Below are 16,776 nucleotides of genomic sequence, written 5' to 3'. Positions count from 1 at the left end.
CATACTCTTAAAGATTCTCTAGAAGAGAATTAGAAAATAAATCAAATGAAGTATTAATAAGAGTAAATGATTGGATGAATAAAGTAAAATTAACAATATCAGATTCAAAAACAACATATAGTTTAATAAAAGGAAATTTAGAAAGAGATCCAATTATAAAAATTAGAGGGAAAACAATAAAAAGAAAAAAGGAAACAAGATATTTAGGTATTATAATAGACGAACAAAAATTATTTACAAAACACATGAATTGTGTCTGTGAAAAGGCAACAAAGATCATGCATAGCATTGCTAGTCTAGCACAGAAGGAATATAGAATTTCGTTCCGACAGATGAGAATATACCTAAGTACAATACTTGCATCAATTGTAGGGTACGGTTCAAGTGTATGGGCACATAGATTAATAAATAAAAAAAACGCAGAAAAATTAAATAGAGCTCAGAGAGGATTTCTTGTAAGAATGACGGGAGCATTTGGAACAACTGCAACACAGGCACTCACAGTTTTAACTGGAGTAATGCCAATGCATTCAGAAACACAAAAAAGAGCATGTAATTATTGGCTAAAAAAAGAAAAATATGAAAAAATAATACAAATAATAGGATTAGATATAAGAAATAAAAGAGAATTAAAAGAAATAATAAATAGAAAAAGACAAAATGAATGGGAAAATTCAACAAAATCTAGACGTTTATACAATTTTATACCAATATTAGAAAACATTCCAAATTATTTTAATCCAAAACAAGATTTAATACACTTTTTAACAGGACATGGACCGTACCCAACATATTTGGAAAGATTTAACTTAAAAGATGATGCATATTGTGAATGTGGAGAACTAGGTACACCAGAACATATAGTGTTACATTGTGAAAATACTATAGAAAATGAAGAACACAGAGAAATGAGAAGAAGATTAGAAAGAACTGAAATAAGAGATATATTACAAAATGAAGAATATTTTGAAATATTAAACAATCTCACACAAATAATATCTAAAAAACAACAAGAAATCTATAATAATAGAAGAAGACAACCAATAATCCAACCCTGATGAAGTTGAGTAAGATAAAGTTAAAATAAAATAAAATATAAATTCAAAAATAGATATTTACAATTATAATAATAATAATTCAATATAAAATAAATAAATAAAAATAATAATTCAATACATAATTCATAAAAAAAAAACTACCAACTCTCTTCTGAAAATAGAGGGACTGTCTTTATAACTTAGAAGGGAGTTGATAGTACCAAAAATATTTTAAATTGTTTATTTAAATTTGTTTGTTATACGTAATTAAGAGATTATGGCAAATTGTTATTGTAAAAATAGATTTAATAGTTGAGTAAAAAATGTAAAAATATAAAAAAAATATCTGTAATCCCATCAGGAAAAAACGACCTGGATTAGTCACTAGAGGCCAGGTCATATGTATAAATAATAAATAAATAAAAAAAAAACTCTTAAAGAATGGAACCACCGAGCAAGAGATAACCAGCAAATTAGCGCAGACAAGAACATGTATTAAACAAATGAAAGGGGTACTGTGGAATAAGAGCAAAAGTGAGTTGGAAAACTCCAATTCGATACCGAAGAATGGACGATAGAGAGCTAAGAAGAAGATGTTAATGAGAAGTAAGGATACATAATCAGATTCGTATACTGTTCCAATTTCATGAGTTTAAAAGTGTAATATTGCAATAGACGTAAATGATATCTCAAATCAAAAAATCAAATCTGAAATTAAGATGATCTTTAATAAATCAATCTATTATAATAACACAATCAATTTTATCCACACACGAACAATAAAAGACACTATACATATTAATTTTATTAGTATCATGGATAAATTATTACATTATTAGAAAATTTTTTGTTACCATTGGTTTTAAAAAGTTTTAAAAAGCAAAATGCAGTAATTATTATTAATTTATTTTTCTCTTCTACAAGTTTACTTGCGTATGTATACCAGCGCCTATTCCTTCTTTAATCCTTTTTCCAAAATCTTCATCCACTTTTGAAAAGTTCAGAACAGCTCTCTCTTGGAATGTACTGTTTGTTCTCTTTAACCAGCTAACAATATTTTGTATCAGCCTTCCTCGTTCGATTGGTTTTAAAACTCGTTGATATAGTAACCTGCGTAAAAAATTTTAGTTTTTTAATTAGTAGATAAACTTGTTAAAAAAATTGTTGAAACAAAAAAATATAATAGCTGACATGAAACTTAAACCATAGAGAGAAAAATTCAAACCAGTAAACCCTCTAATTAGAAAAATTAAGGAACTTAATTATGTATTTTTTATGGGAAATAAGCCACAATTTTATTTATTTTATTTTTTTATTTTTTATTTTTTATTTTTTATTTTTTATTTTATTTATTTTATTTATTTAGTACAAATTTTATATTTTAGTATTACTTATTGTATATCTATGTAATATTAATATTATTTATAATTTAAACATATTACAGTCAGAATTTGGTATTAGTTTTTTGAAGGTAGATTAAATGTAAGACCAAATACTTACGATGTCGGGATAGTATCACGAGGTTTTTTCCTGGTTTTTCCCTCGTGATTTACTATGGAATCTCTAACGCGAGAATTTTACTGTCATCGTTGCATTTGGTTGTCTTTTTAAAGACAGATGACATGCTATGATTTTTTTTTACGACGGATATTCTTGAGTTGGGATTGATTTCATGTAATCGAATGAACTATCTTTTAGTAAAGTCGTCCCAGGAACGCAACTCATAAATATTGGTGATATCATTTTAAAGTCTTCTACTTTAAAATGTATAATATACGTCTGAATTACCAATATAAATGAGTCAGATTAAATAAATTATTAGAAGAATTTTTTTACTTAGCAACAACATGTTTGTTTTATTTTAATAGTATTTTGTATTTTGACAACGAAACCCGATTTGGGCTTCGAAACGTTAATAAATTCATTTTTTAGTAAAATTGTGGCTTATTTCCCATAAAAAATACATAATTATAAAAATGCCACAAGGAAATAGCTTCAGAACAACATTAAGGAAACTTAATTTTCCAGAAATTGGGTGGGATATGTTGCCAGATTCAAAAATGAAAGATGGACCAAGAAAATTTTAGAATAGAGGTGTAGACAAGATGCTTATCGTAATCGAGTATACGTCCTCCAATAAGGTCGTTGGATGACATCAAGCGATGCCATCCAGCACAAATGCATTAAGGGTGTTCAAGATCGGATGCAATGGAAGGCCTATGTTCAGCAGTGGACCTCAAAACTGCTACGGATGATGATGATAAATGCATCTAAGTTATTATGTCTTTTGGTTGGTATTTCATTAGAAGTTTCCCCACCTAGGCAAATGTCTAAATCCGCCACTGGGCAGTAGTATTATTAAGAGACCAGAGCAGTAGTAGTCCTGTCACCAGCGGGGTATAACGGCCTCCTTAATTCAGATCGACTTACCCAAGTTTTTTTTATGTATTTCGAGTAGAACACGAATTTTTTGGGTAACAGTTGATCCGGATATCGATAAGATTGTTATAAACACAGAACTTGAGGAATTACATAACAGCGATTTTTCGCAAAACAAAACATTTTGTATTTTTTTGGTGATTCTGAGCAAAAAATGTTCTCACAAGTTTTTTCGCAGGATGCATAGATTTCGAGATAAACGCGGTTGAACTTTCAAAAAATCGAAAAATTCCAATTTTTGACCTAATAACAGACCTATTATACATACAGTTAAAATATTATAAGAGTTATAAGACGCACAAGCGCGTATGCTCTCCATTAGTGCGAGAGAGAAAGACTATGAACCCAATAAATCAATCAATCTCGATATTTTATTTTTAAAATCATCAAATAATATCGATGTTTTGAAAAGGAAATTGAAAACTACTTGCAATTTTCAAGACCTGGACCAGACCCAAATATTTTATTATGGTAGAAATCATAATATATAGTAGTGTTCCCCGTTTTATCTCGGTTGGCTAGAGATATTTTGTGTGTCCAAGCGACGTCCGTACCAGTCGAGCGGCTTTTTTCTGAAGCAGCGTTGGTACTAACGAATAAAAGATGCTCTTTAAAAGATAAAAGTATCAATGAACTCATTCGTGTGAACAGATGGATGGAGAGCTCTTTAAAGAATAATATTTGTGAGGTTATAATGTAACTTATCCTATTTCTTATATATTTTAATAAATATTTTTTTACGAAATAAAAGGCAGATATCGAGCACTGAGTTTTATTTAATCTTGCGCAAGTATACTTTCGCCCCAAGAGCATCTTCAGGGGCAATTCGTCAAAAAACGGGAAGGTATCCTCGAATGTCATTAATTATCTGAGTGGAGGCAACTTAAATTAACATAATATAACAAATACTTAACGTACACTACACGAAGGAAAAACAGATAAATTTGAGTGCCGGTACCTACATTTTGAAGATGGAGGTACAATCATAGTATACTAAGTATACTTTTAAAGCAAGATTAGATAAAGCTCAATGCTCGATATCTGCCTTTTATTTCGTATATTCATATATTCGAGCATTCAACCACTTCCTATTTTACTAAAAAAATTTTTAATAAAGATAGTGAAAATGAATAAACTATCGTTTTTTTTATTAATTTATTCCTTTTTATGTCAATATTTTATCGAATATTCTATCGATATTGCATCGAAATCAATATCAATACGATATTTTTATAAGAAAATATTGCCGATATCGATACACGATACGATACCTCATTGGTATATCCAATACAATACTCAATATTTAAAAAGCATCGATATTGTATCGTATCGTGAAGCTCTAGCTGCCAGATAATACAGGTACACACTTAAAAGCTTCCTAAAAATAATACAAGGAAGGCTCTAGAAAAAATACAAAAAAAGTTGAAGATGATCGAGCTGATACACAGTTTCGATTTAGGAAAGGAATTGGAATGAGAGGTTATTGCGCTGGTGCAAATATCTATTGTCTAGAACTTCCTAAAATGTCATAAACAAATATGTTGAATCAAGGCCGGTCCAGTTTCTTATATTTCTAAGCCATGAAATCTGGCACCTACCGGGACCCCGTTTTCCTTCAATCCTATTCTGGATGATCACTTGCTCGAGGCGGTACTTTTCGTTTCTCATTATGTGTCCCAGGTAGCTAACTTTTCTGACTATAATGATTTTTATCAGTTCCCTATCTGTATCTATTCTCCTCAGAACATTTTCGTTGGTGGTGAGGGTTGTCCAAGGTATTTTCAAGATTCTTCTATAAAGCCAGAGTTCAAAGGCTTCTAACTTGTTCATCAGTGTTGTGTTGAGTGTCCAGGCCTCCGTTCCATACAAAAGTATTGACCACGCATAGCAATGCAGAAAACGACTTCTAAGGCTGATATTAATGCTACTGTTACAAAATAAGCTTTTCATTTTGATAAACCCTTGTCGGGCTACCTCTACTCTCGCTCTTACTTCTTGTTTATAATCAAGTTGATTGTTGAACCAGCAACCAAGATATGTGTATTGGTTTACGTATTCAAGCTGTTGGTGTTTTACATATATTGGAAGGGATAAATTTTTGTTCCTTGATATTTTCATAACTTTGGTTTTCGCAGTATTGATCTTCATCCCATTTTTTCACAACTCTCAGTAACCCTATCCAACAGTATCTGCAGACTATGGTCCGAATCAGTCATTAATACCGTGTCATCTGCATAGCGGATGTTATTTACTTTTTGACCGTTCATCCTGATTCCTTCTGAAGAGTGCGATAAAACGTTCGCAAATATTACCTCAGAGTAGACGTTAAACAGTATGGGTGATAGCACACAACCCTGTCTAACACATGGTTGTATTGTAGTTGGCCTGGACGTGTTACCATTGGTCTTTATGATTGCTGTCTGATTCCAATAAATAGCCTCTATAATTTTAGAATCTCTTTTGTCGACTCCGATGTCATTTAATCTTTCTATCATGGTCTTGTGCTGCACCCTATCGAACGCTTTTTCAAAATCCATAAAACAGACAAAAAGGTCTGCTTGCTGATTTTTGCATGTCATAATTGAGTAAAATATCACATTATTTAATAATGAAAAAGAAAACTGTGTTACACCAAACGAAGAAAATTACTATATTTAAAACACAAAAGAAATAAAGTCAAATTTAAGTTACTGAAATGCATTCTATAAGGAGCTGTAAGGTAAGGAAAGCAACAGGAGAAAACGAATATCATAGCTAAAGCATTTGAGGACGTGATCTGCAATATCTACACCAAGACTTTTCAAAACGCAACCAAATAAAATTATCATTATTGATGAAAAAAGAAAATGATTTGATAAACATTTCCAGAAAAAAATTACAACTAAAAAAAAAAAAAGGATAATTACCTAGGCTGTGTATAATTATCTTCATTTCCATTATCAACCCTTTGAGCATCTCCACTCAACGGCCAAATAGGAGATAGAGCTTTAGCCCTTTTGTCTTCCTCAGGTCCTTTGAAACTATTTGGATGGTATACTGGAGCTCCATTTTGACTTTGAAGAGAATCTTGACCGTCTCGCTGGTAAGTATTAACCTGGAAAGCACTATTGACGGGCAACTGGGTGTTGTTAATTCCGAGACGGTAACGGTGAGTGTCACCGTAGTTAAAGAGACGACCTTGCAGCATTCTGTCGGGGGATGGTTCAATACCTAAAAAAGTCAATGACCAACGTCAAACTTAACCTAAAATGGGGCTAGTAGACGTTGGGCCAATCAGTTGGGCCAAGTAGTTGGGCCAACGTGTACAGACTGTACAGGACCACTTGGCATGAGTTTGCGATTGGCGGTCAGCGTTGGTCTACAAACCGAATCTTGTCGGTATTTGGTGCACAAATCAAAGGATTTTTGGGACTTGCGCGATCTGCCAAACAGCTGTTTGGCTATGAACACTGAACACGTTGTTGTCGTTGAGTTTAAAATATTTGTTTTCTCTTCTCACAATACTGATACTGTTTATAAGTATTAATTTTAAGGTTGTGTTTTAATATGAATACTTTTTTCGGTGTAAAAGCACCGTCGTTTACGCCATTGTTTTTTAATCACTCTTCTTTGGTACACTTTTCTATAAGCATTGAACGCATTGTACAAATTAATTGCGGCAGCTGCTACAGTCTCCACATCAATATCCATAATCAGAGTTTGTTTTTGTTTATTCACTAAGAAAGGTTAATGCAGACTGATAACTCCACCAACGTGTAATCACCATGTACTCACTGTTCTTACTTGGCCCAACTTATTGGCCCAACTCATTGGCCAACTAGTTGGCCCAACGTGTACTGGAGCCATTTATAACGTAAAAATCGTCACTGGTCAAAGACATAGACATAGACTGCGCGCTGCAATCTAAAAGTGTTCCCCAAGTGTGAAAGAGAAAAGTGTTTGTAAACAGGGTCTTTCGAATGATCGGGGTTTATCAAATCGGCTGCAGTGAGAAAGTTACGTGGTTATTTTAATGTAGTTAGGTACATATAGGTACTATAGCTGCAGTGGCGGTTCTAGCCTGGGCCAGGGAGGCAGCCCCCCCCCGTTTTTACAGGACTTTTGTACTATAATCTTCGTTAAAAAGGCACGTTATCTTTTATATTCACCGGTTGTGTTCCCTTGCCCCCCCCCCAGTTTTTTTGGTCTAGAACTGCCACTGTATAGCCGTATTCGGGTAGCACGCCCCAAACGTATCCTGAACTTACTCAGAGGTAGAACGCCTGCGCATTAGGTGTTCAGATAGTGCAGTCATTGAAGCGTAAAATAGGTTTTTACCTCCGAAATTTTTCACTATTAACCGATTTACATGAGATTTTGAAATTAGGCTTATCTTACCTCTAACTTCAAAAGTGATATTGACCCGAACTCTGTTTTTTATTTTTAAGGGGTGAAAACAACCCCTTAATGGAAAAATTGACATTAAGCCATTTTATCGCCAGAAAACGTGTTTAATAATGAAGAGTGACATTGTGAAGTGTTTTCTATTCTAACACAATAACCTTATGTCAAACTTATTTTCATCCCCTTGAAAACCGTACAACCCTTGCAAACAACCCCTAAATCGAAAATATTTAAAATATTTACAAAAAATTAATTTCGTATGACATAAAAAGATTTAAATATAGAGTAAATGATATTTTATGTTCTCTACCTTAATTATCATATTGTTAACCCCTTTCAACCCTTACAATCAACCCCTCGATTAAAAATTGTATAAAAAATTTCTTTTGATAAACGAAAAAGGATTTAAATATCGTTCCACGTTCTCGAAAAAGCTATACTGGAAAATCATATGCCAAGTTCTTCAACCCTTAAAACTACCCCTAAATTAAAACATTGAATATGTATGATTATACATTTAAAAAGAATTCAATTATAGAGTAAGATATCACCATTTATTGAATAAAATATAAACTTACAAGTTACGTGGAATAGCCGGTTCGCTAAAGTCAGACACAACTGGCTAGTGATTTTAGTAGGTAATTTTTTTGTTTCGGGCCAATTTTGCCAAAATTTGCAAAATTACTAACTATTTAGTAATTATTAAATATTTAGTAATTATTTTTTTGCCAATTTTACCAAATTGGCAAAATTACTTACTAAAATCACTAAAAAGTTGTGTCTGAGTTTAGCGAACCGACATATGTAGTTTGGTGGCCATAACTACCTACTTTAATTTTGAAGCTATCACAACTTATAAAAAACCATTTTGAAGGTTTACAACTAGGTCTACAACTTTTTTTTATTATAATATTTTGTGAAAAACCTTTTATTTTGAAACGGTGACGGGTCAAAAGGCTCGAGAGAGACTGGTTGCGCTACCGCGCGCTCTTTAATCAATCAAATCTTCGTCAATTTTTGTGTGATAGGAAAAACAAACAAACCAAAATTTTTGTCAAAAAAAAAACTTAATTTTTTTATTATTACACTTTTTTACGTATCTTTATTTTTGAGATATTATGAAAAAAGGTGGTTTTTTTTAAATTCAAAATTTTTTTTCTTAAAATCGTGATTTTTTCAAAAAATTGGTGTTTCAAAGCAGCGAGACTGCTAGATTCCATCAAACTCTTTATACTAAAGTTGATTCCAGACGGAATACGATTAGTTTTAATTTTGGTGGAAATGGCACTTATGAAATCCATTGATTAAAAAAAAACATTAGATGATCCTCTTTTTTTTTCATCACAGCTCACTTATTTTACGTACAAAAGACTTTTAACAGTACTCATTTTAAAGCTTATTTTAAGCACTATAAAATCCTTTCTCATCAGCATGCATAACATTTATTCGCTCTCCGCTAGATGGCATTGAGTACATCGATTAAATTTCACACAAAATAAAAACGGTTTTGATCTTCAATATCTCGCTTAATATTGCAATTAGAACACTCTTTAAATAACCAATTTGTTTATTTTTTTTTTACCTGCTACAATGTTCTTTACTATAATATTATCGTTAAAATGCATATTTTTGGAGATATTAGCAAAAAACTGTTGAAAATCGTGAGAAAATTCCGAATTTTCAATTGCCAATAACTTGAATAGTATTGGGTTTTTGAAAAAAATTTATACAACATTTTTTGCTTAAAATTAGGTCTTCCACCGATATCTGTTATTTAAAAAAAAAAAATTCCATCACCGAAAAGGGGTGGCAACCACCCCCAGGGTGAAAACGGAGTCCGGGTCAATATCACTTTTGAAGTTAAGGGTAGGATAAGCCTAATTCCAAAATTTCATGTAAATCGGTTCAGAGTAAAAAACTTCTGAGCTAAAAAGCTTCAATGACTGTGCGAAGAGGGAAAAATTCGACCTTATCGAACGCCCATTTTTGTAATGAGCAGGCGTTCTCCCTCTGGGTAAGTTCGGGATTTGCTCCACGAATAGACCTTATAAAATACAAGAAATATTGAATCTTTACTTTATGACCATTTAAACTTACCTGGTATTAAATGAGAAACATCAAACGCAATCTGTTCTATTTCTGAAAAATAGTTTGTAGGGTTTTTATTCAGGACAAACCTTCCAACGGGAATTAAAGGATAATCAGCATGTAACCACACTTTGGAATCATCAAAAGGATCATAAGAACTTTTGGCTGCTTGCTCTGGTGTCATAATCTGCACATACATATTCCAAGATGGATACTGGCCACTGTCTATAGCGTTGTATAGGTCTCTAATGAGATATTCGGGATCAGAACCTGCAAGTTTTTCTGCTTGGTCTGACATCAAGTTTGAGATACCTAAAAATATCGTTAAGAGTTAGAATAAAGATTTTGCATTCTTTACTTTTATTAATTTTTTCTTGTCTATATTTACGTCTAAATACTCTAAATGGTATATAGACAAATTTGGTGAAAATATTATCAGAATTCAAACATGGTATAAAAAAATTTATTAAAAAATTTTTGTTACTTCATAGGAATTAGGTTATGTTCTAAGAAATATACAAGGCAAAACTCTACGTGACAGAATAAGAAAGTGAAGACATCACAAAAAACTGTGCAATACAAGACATAGGAAGTTGAGTCAGACAGAGACGAAAATATTGGAACAAACATATATAAAGAGAATGGAGGACAGCAGACTTCTTTAAAGGGTAAAAACAAGCAGTGGCGTAGGTAGGGTGGGGTGGGGGAGGGGCCCGTCCGCCCCGGGTGTCACCCGTTCAGGGGTGACACCCGTGAGACCCGATCACAAAAGAATGAATGAAGAAGCATTTCTTGGATTTTTTCCGTTGAAAGGAAAAAAGCAGTAAATCTAAGTTGATCTAAGTAACGAAATTCTCAAGAAGCTTTAAATTGATGGTGTAGAAATATTATGAAGTGCCGTTCACAGGGATATGATAATGTAACTAACTGTTATGAGCGGCGTACATGGAGGAATACAAGCTATTATTAAAACAAAAATCAAAAAGGCCATTTTCGTCGGATTTATTGATCAATTAATTTATGTGGCCAGCACTCTTTTGCACAAAACACATCTTAACATTTTTCGGAACTGTAGAAGCAATTTTTAATTTTTTTATTTGTTTCCATTCGCTGTTGGGAAGTGCTTGTTAAACACAGCAAAACATCTGTTAAGCCGGATTTATGTTACAACGGGGACGTGGACGGGACGGCTGTCTTACGTGGTACGTTGAAGATCGTCTGATATGAAAAGCATTGGCTGGTTTATGCTACAACGGGATGGAGCGACAACGTGGCGGAGCGATAACGGAGCCGGAAGGTGCGCTTTCTATTGTTCCACGGCACGTATCGTGCACGCCCCGTTCTAAGATAAATCAGCCTTAAAGCGACTTTCCATAACACGTTGGAGTTCTTAGTCACTGCACACTATGCTGGCTGCAGTTAAAATATTGGCAGAACATTTTTATAGTGTTGTTGCTTCAATTGAGAAATTCTCTCATCAACAAGAAAATTTATACACCAGAGGTGCTGCACATAACCTTATGCCCGCTTTGTATAATTTCACATTTATTTGTTAGGGTACCTTTCTGTTTTGGAATGATGTACTAAGGGAAATAAATGTTTTTCAAATTTAATTGCAAAGTAAAAGCATAACCGTTGATCAATCAGCGACAAAAATAGGGGCACTTCGTCTTTATATTGAAGAAAAACGTAATGATATTATAAATGAAGCAATACATAGATTTTGCCACGACAAAATATGAGGACGAAGACATTTCCACCTAAAAACAATTCGACGTCGAAAACGAATGGATGATGAGTTAGTTACCGATATAGGACTTACAATTCGAGCCGAACTTCAAAAAGATATGTTGGAATGTTTTGACCTATTCAATGTTAAACTCGAAACCAGATCAGTCCATTCATATGGCTTCATTGTTCGAGGCTGTGCACACACACACTTTGCTTTTCCACGAACAGTGAACAGTTGAAATTGGCTGTTTTAATATTTTGTGAGTTTTACCAAGATAGCAGATGATTTTAACAATCTTTATTTTTAGGATTTGGGGTAACACCGAGAAATATAAGAAAAAGGTCGAAGCCACGGAAATGGGTGCCATCCGAGGATCGATGAGAATATCAAGAGCCGAAAGAATAAGGAATGAAGTAATAAAACAACAAATGGGTGTAAAGGGCACTATAGTTGAGGATATTGAAAGAAAACAGCTCATATGGTGTGGGCATGTGAACCGAATGGGGGACGAAAGATTGCCAAAAAAACTATGATGTGACCCCCAGAAAAACCCCCAGAGAAGAAAAAAACGAGGAAGACCACCACAGAGCTGGAATCTGGGAGTTAGGAAAGCGATTAGCTCTCGAAATCTAAATGAAGACCTAACTCAGGACCGAATACAGTGGCGTTTGAGAGTCACTGTATTTTTAGGATTTGGGGTGACACCATCGATTACCACCCCGGGTGTAACCCACGCCCGCTACGCCACTGAAAACAAATAACCCAGTAGGTAAAATGCCACAGGGTAGACCACCAAAACGATCGCGATAATGCTGGACCTCATCGTCCGGGGAAAATTTGATGGCAATGAACAGACAGTAGCCTACTAATAACATGATTAATCATGCCAGAAAGAAGAAGGTCATATTTGTGTATATGTGAAAATATACTAAAAAAAGAAAGGAAGATATAGTGAATACCACGAGGGTTTTAGACAAGGAAGAATTACAACAGAACAAATTCTTGCTGAAAGAGATACTAGAGGAAAGATTCGAGTCTATTTATAAACTTTAAACAAACATTTGATAAAGCAAAAATCAAGGAACTAGATAAATCACTTGAAGTAAAAGTAAATGATGAGAGTTCAGACAATTTTCTAGTAAATGAAGGAGTAAGACAAGGCGACCCACTTCCATCTATTCTCTCTCTAGTCTCCTTCTGGAAAACGAGGTACGGGAAGCCAATAATATCAACAGAAAGGGAATTATGCATATCATAAAAAGCATCAATACCTGGCGTTCGCTGTAGATATAAGAATAGTAGCGAGACGCAAACAGAAAGCGATACTGATAACTAAAAAATTTGAAGAAAAGCAATAAATAAGACTGTTAGGTGTGGATCCCGCGTATGAAAAAAGAGTTGATTAATAGCAAGCTGAAAATTTGTTAATAGCTTAAGGGTGTCTAGTCGGATAGACTTTGATATATGGGAACACTGGAACAGGGGTAGCTTTAATTGTGGAACAGGTTAAAAATTTGGAACGGTCAGACCACGAAAACGGCACATTTATTTTGTCCGACAGAATAGACTTAAACTCTCCGAACAGAGATTAAACTCTCATGCAAAAATCAGACTGCTATTTATCATCTGTCATAATTCCTGTCATTTGAAATATTATACATGTTCCACTCATTAAAACGCCCATTTGGTGATAAATAGCAGTCTGATTTTTGCATGAGAGTTTACTCTCTGTTCAGAGAGTTTAAGTCTGTTCTGTCGGACACCATACATGTGCCGTTTTCGTGGTCTGACCGTTCCAAATTTTTAACCTGTTCCACAATTAGAACTTCCCCTTTTCCAGTGTTCCCATATATCAAAGTTTGTCCGACTAAACACCCTTAAGCTATTAACAAATTTTCAGCTTGCTATTAATCAACTTTTTTTTCATACGCGGGATCCAGACCTATGTACATATATTAGTAAAATAAAAGTAAAATATTTACATGGAATGCACAGACCAAAAATATATAAGACGAAACTATTTAACAGCAGTGGCGGATCTAGAAATTTGTATTGGGAGGGGAACTTTGCGTTAGGGGGAACTTCCAATGAAAAACCAACCAAAAGATATATTCAGATTACATAAAAGACATACGTAATAACTTATAGGCATTAAGTTCCCTTAATTTCCTAACTATCGTGTTTATTTGGTTGAATTTGTCTTTCTGTGGTTTCGGTTTCATGTCAGATAATATATTTTTATGTTTGAACATTTTTTTTCTGTAATTTTGGATGTTTTCCCTTTCCGTAGAGCCGCCACTGTTTAACAGTACAAATAACTAATAATACATTTTTACACTTACCGGCACAAAATTCCGCCACTAAAAATGTTTGATTAAGTTTGACAATTTATAACTTTATTATGTATTTGTATCCCGATTTTCAAGCTTCTTGCGTCAGTTTCTATAATCATGATTTATTGATATCGTTTGTTATTATTCCGGTAAAAAAAATTTTTCCTTACATGGCATTATAGTCCTATCATAATTAACTCGGAGGCATCACTAAAATATTGCTTTTTGAATTATTCGAATATCTCTTTTCTTGTAAGAGTTGTACAATTTTTTGTAAATAAAAACACTGATTGGTTCATAAACATACGTATCCTCAATAGAGGTTGGATTGATAAGATTAGAATGGCCCGCATGCAGCCCAGATCTCAATCCTATTGAGCATTTATGGGATGAATCTCCGTCATCCTAGGCCTCCAGAAAATTTGGTACAGCTACGGCCTTGGTAGAGGAATATCGGGCTATTCCCCAGGCAAGGATAACACATCTTTACGATGCCAAACAGATTGCGATCAGTCAATTGTTTTGTTTTGTTGTTAAGTTTGTTTTGTGTTGTTCATTTTAGTGCGTTTGATATTTTTAATTAAATAGACCTTCAAAACTGTGTTTTTGTTTCCAGCTCTTACGTGAAAGTGATATTCGGATAATTCAAAAAAATCTTAATGATACCTCCAAGATAATACGAAAGGGGTATGAAACAAAATCAGCCCTCAAATTTTTCTACAGACCTTTTTAAAGTTAGGAGAAAATACAACGCTTCCATTCACACCCGTATAATGCCATCTAAGCAAAAAATTTTTTATCGCAATAATAACAAACGACATCAATACATGTATGTACCTACAAACTGATTCAGGAATCTTGAAAATCAGAGTACAAATAATAAAGTTATACATTGTCAAACTTAATCAAAATTTTTAGTGGCGGAATTTCGTGCCGGGTGAGTGTATAACAAAGGCTGTACGAAATTTGCTGTACGAAAACCAAATATAGAAGAAGAAATCCAAAATAGAGCACTGATAGTCAACATATGTGACACATGGACATTAAATAAAAAACAACAAGGTATGGTACAGATATGGGAACAAAAACTACTAAGGAAAATATTTTTAGGAAAAATGGAGAACATCGTTTGGATTAGAAGGACAAAATAATGAAGATCTGAGAGAGTTGGGGAGCCCAGCATACTATAAGGAGCAATAAGAACTCAATGACTAAGATGTCTAGGATACATATAGAAGAGGATGTCAGAAGGTAGACTACCGAAAATTCAAGTCAAGTACAATAGGAGGATGCCAGAGAAGAGATCGACTCAGAACAAAGTGGAAAATGGATGTAGATGATCTAAAAAGAGCCAAAGACACAAATTGGAGGAAAAAAGCGATGGAGAAGAAGAGATGGAGGAGAAGTGGACCTACTAGGCTCGACACGCTATACATTTAGGAGTGATTTGCTACAAACTGATATTTTGTAACAAATTAAAAAAAAATATTGCTACCTGTTAGTTGTTGTTTGGTTGTATCTTTGTAACACAGTCTACTCGTACATAAGTCATTTTAATCGGTTCTGTTTCAGTTTTCTTTTACAGAAGTGTTTATTCCACTTTTTACAAAATATATTTTGTGCCATGTTTTAATTCTATACCATTTATGTGGTATAGAGGAGACCGCTTTAGATCGTTTTATGATATTTAGGGAATATCTTGAATAAATTAATGGATACGAACTTATTAGTCTAGACGCAGCATAGGGGGTCCCGTGGACACTTTTAGGTCGCCGCGATTTGATGGTGGTATTATAGGTTTTTTGGGTCGCTGAATCCAATGGAAGTGGTCTGCAAGCCCAAATGTGGTGCCATTTAATTGTTGTTAACAAATTATGGTAAAATTAGGGGTTTTTCAGGAATTATTAGAAGCCCTGTAAATTAATTTATAGTATTAAGCTCTTCTCTGGTGTATTTTTAGTCGCTGAATCGAATGCTACTAGTCGCGATTACTCAAAATATATTCTTATTTTGTTAGTAACAAAATAATTATTTATTCGCCGAAAAGCTCGAAATGCGCTATCTACGCAAGTTTGTAGTCTTTTTCATAGTACTTTTATACGCTAAATCGATTGCCACTAGCCATGATAGCTTAAACCATGTTCCGACTTTGTTATTAATAAATTATTGCAAAAATAACGGTTTATGGTACGTTTACTCACGATTTTTGCTCTAGATTTTAAAAAACCACTTGGATTGACATGAAATTTGGCACACACGTAGCTAACATGTCAAACAAAACAAGTGATATTGTGCCGATGTCTGCGTTGACCCTGGGGGTCAGTTTCACTTTTTTCGGGGGTGAAAAAGAAACTTTTATAAAATAAGTCCGGAAGTGGATAAACTGGTTGATTCTAAGCAACTTGTTCTATACAGTTTTTTCACTAAGTCAATACTTTTAGAGTTATTTTTGCCTTTTTGGTGAAATATGAACATATTCACTCGCAAATAACTCGAAAAGTATTGACTTGGTGAAAAAGCTGTATAGAACAAAAGTTGCTTAGAATTAAACAGTTTATCCAATTCCGGACATATTTTAAAGGTATCTTTTTTCACCCCCGAAACGGGGTGCAACTCACCCGCAGGGTAAAATCACACATCAGCACAATATCACTTGTTTTGTTTGACATGTTAGCTACGTGCATGCCAAATTTCATGTCATACCAGGTGGTTTCTTTTTAATTTAGAGCAAAAACCGTGAGTAAACGTACGTACTATAAACCAT

At 33.7% G+C, this 16,776-nt stretch overlaps 2 protein-coding genes across 2 annotated transcripts in view; one reads left to right on the top strand and one right to left on the bottom strand.

The window, feature by feature from the left end:
* The window catches only part of LOC126883301 (xaa-Pro aminopeptidase ApepP-like), a 445,329-nt gene that overhangs the window by 137,351 nt on the left and 291,202 nt on the right, over positions 1–16,776 (top strand). The window lies entirely within an intron of this gene.
* LOC114326791 (catalase-like) overlaps positions 1,839–16,776 on the bottom strand; it is a 33,969-nt gene continuing 19,031 nt past the window's right edge. Inside the window, exons 5-7 of the mRNA XM_028275224.2 lie at positions 9,957–10,259; positions 6,383–6,686; positions 1,839–2,147 (exon numbers count right to left, since the gene is read on the bottom strand). Coding sequence (XP_028131025.1) covers positions 1,955–2,147; positions 6,383–6,686; positions 9,957–10,259 — 800 coding nt within the window. The 3' untranslated portion in view covers positions 1,839–1,954. The remainder of the gene's footprint in view (positions 2,148–6,382; positions 6,687–9,956; positions 10,260–16,776) is intronic.

Source organism: Diabrotica virgifera, chromosome 4 (assembly GCF_917563875.1).
Source record: "Diabrotica virgifera virgifera chromosome 4, PGI_DIABVI_V3a".
Taxonomy (NCBI): Eukaryota; Metazoa; Arthropoda; class Insecta; order Coleoptera; family Chrysomelidae; genus Diabrotica; species Diabrotica virgifera.
This window is presented reverse-complemented; position numbering and strand designations above follow the sequence as displayed.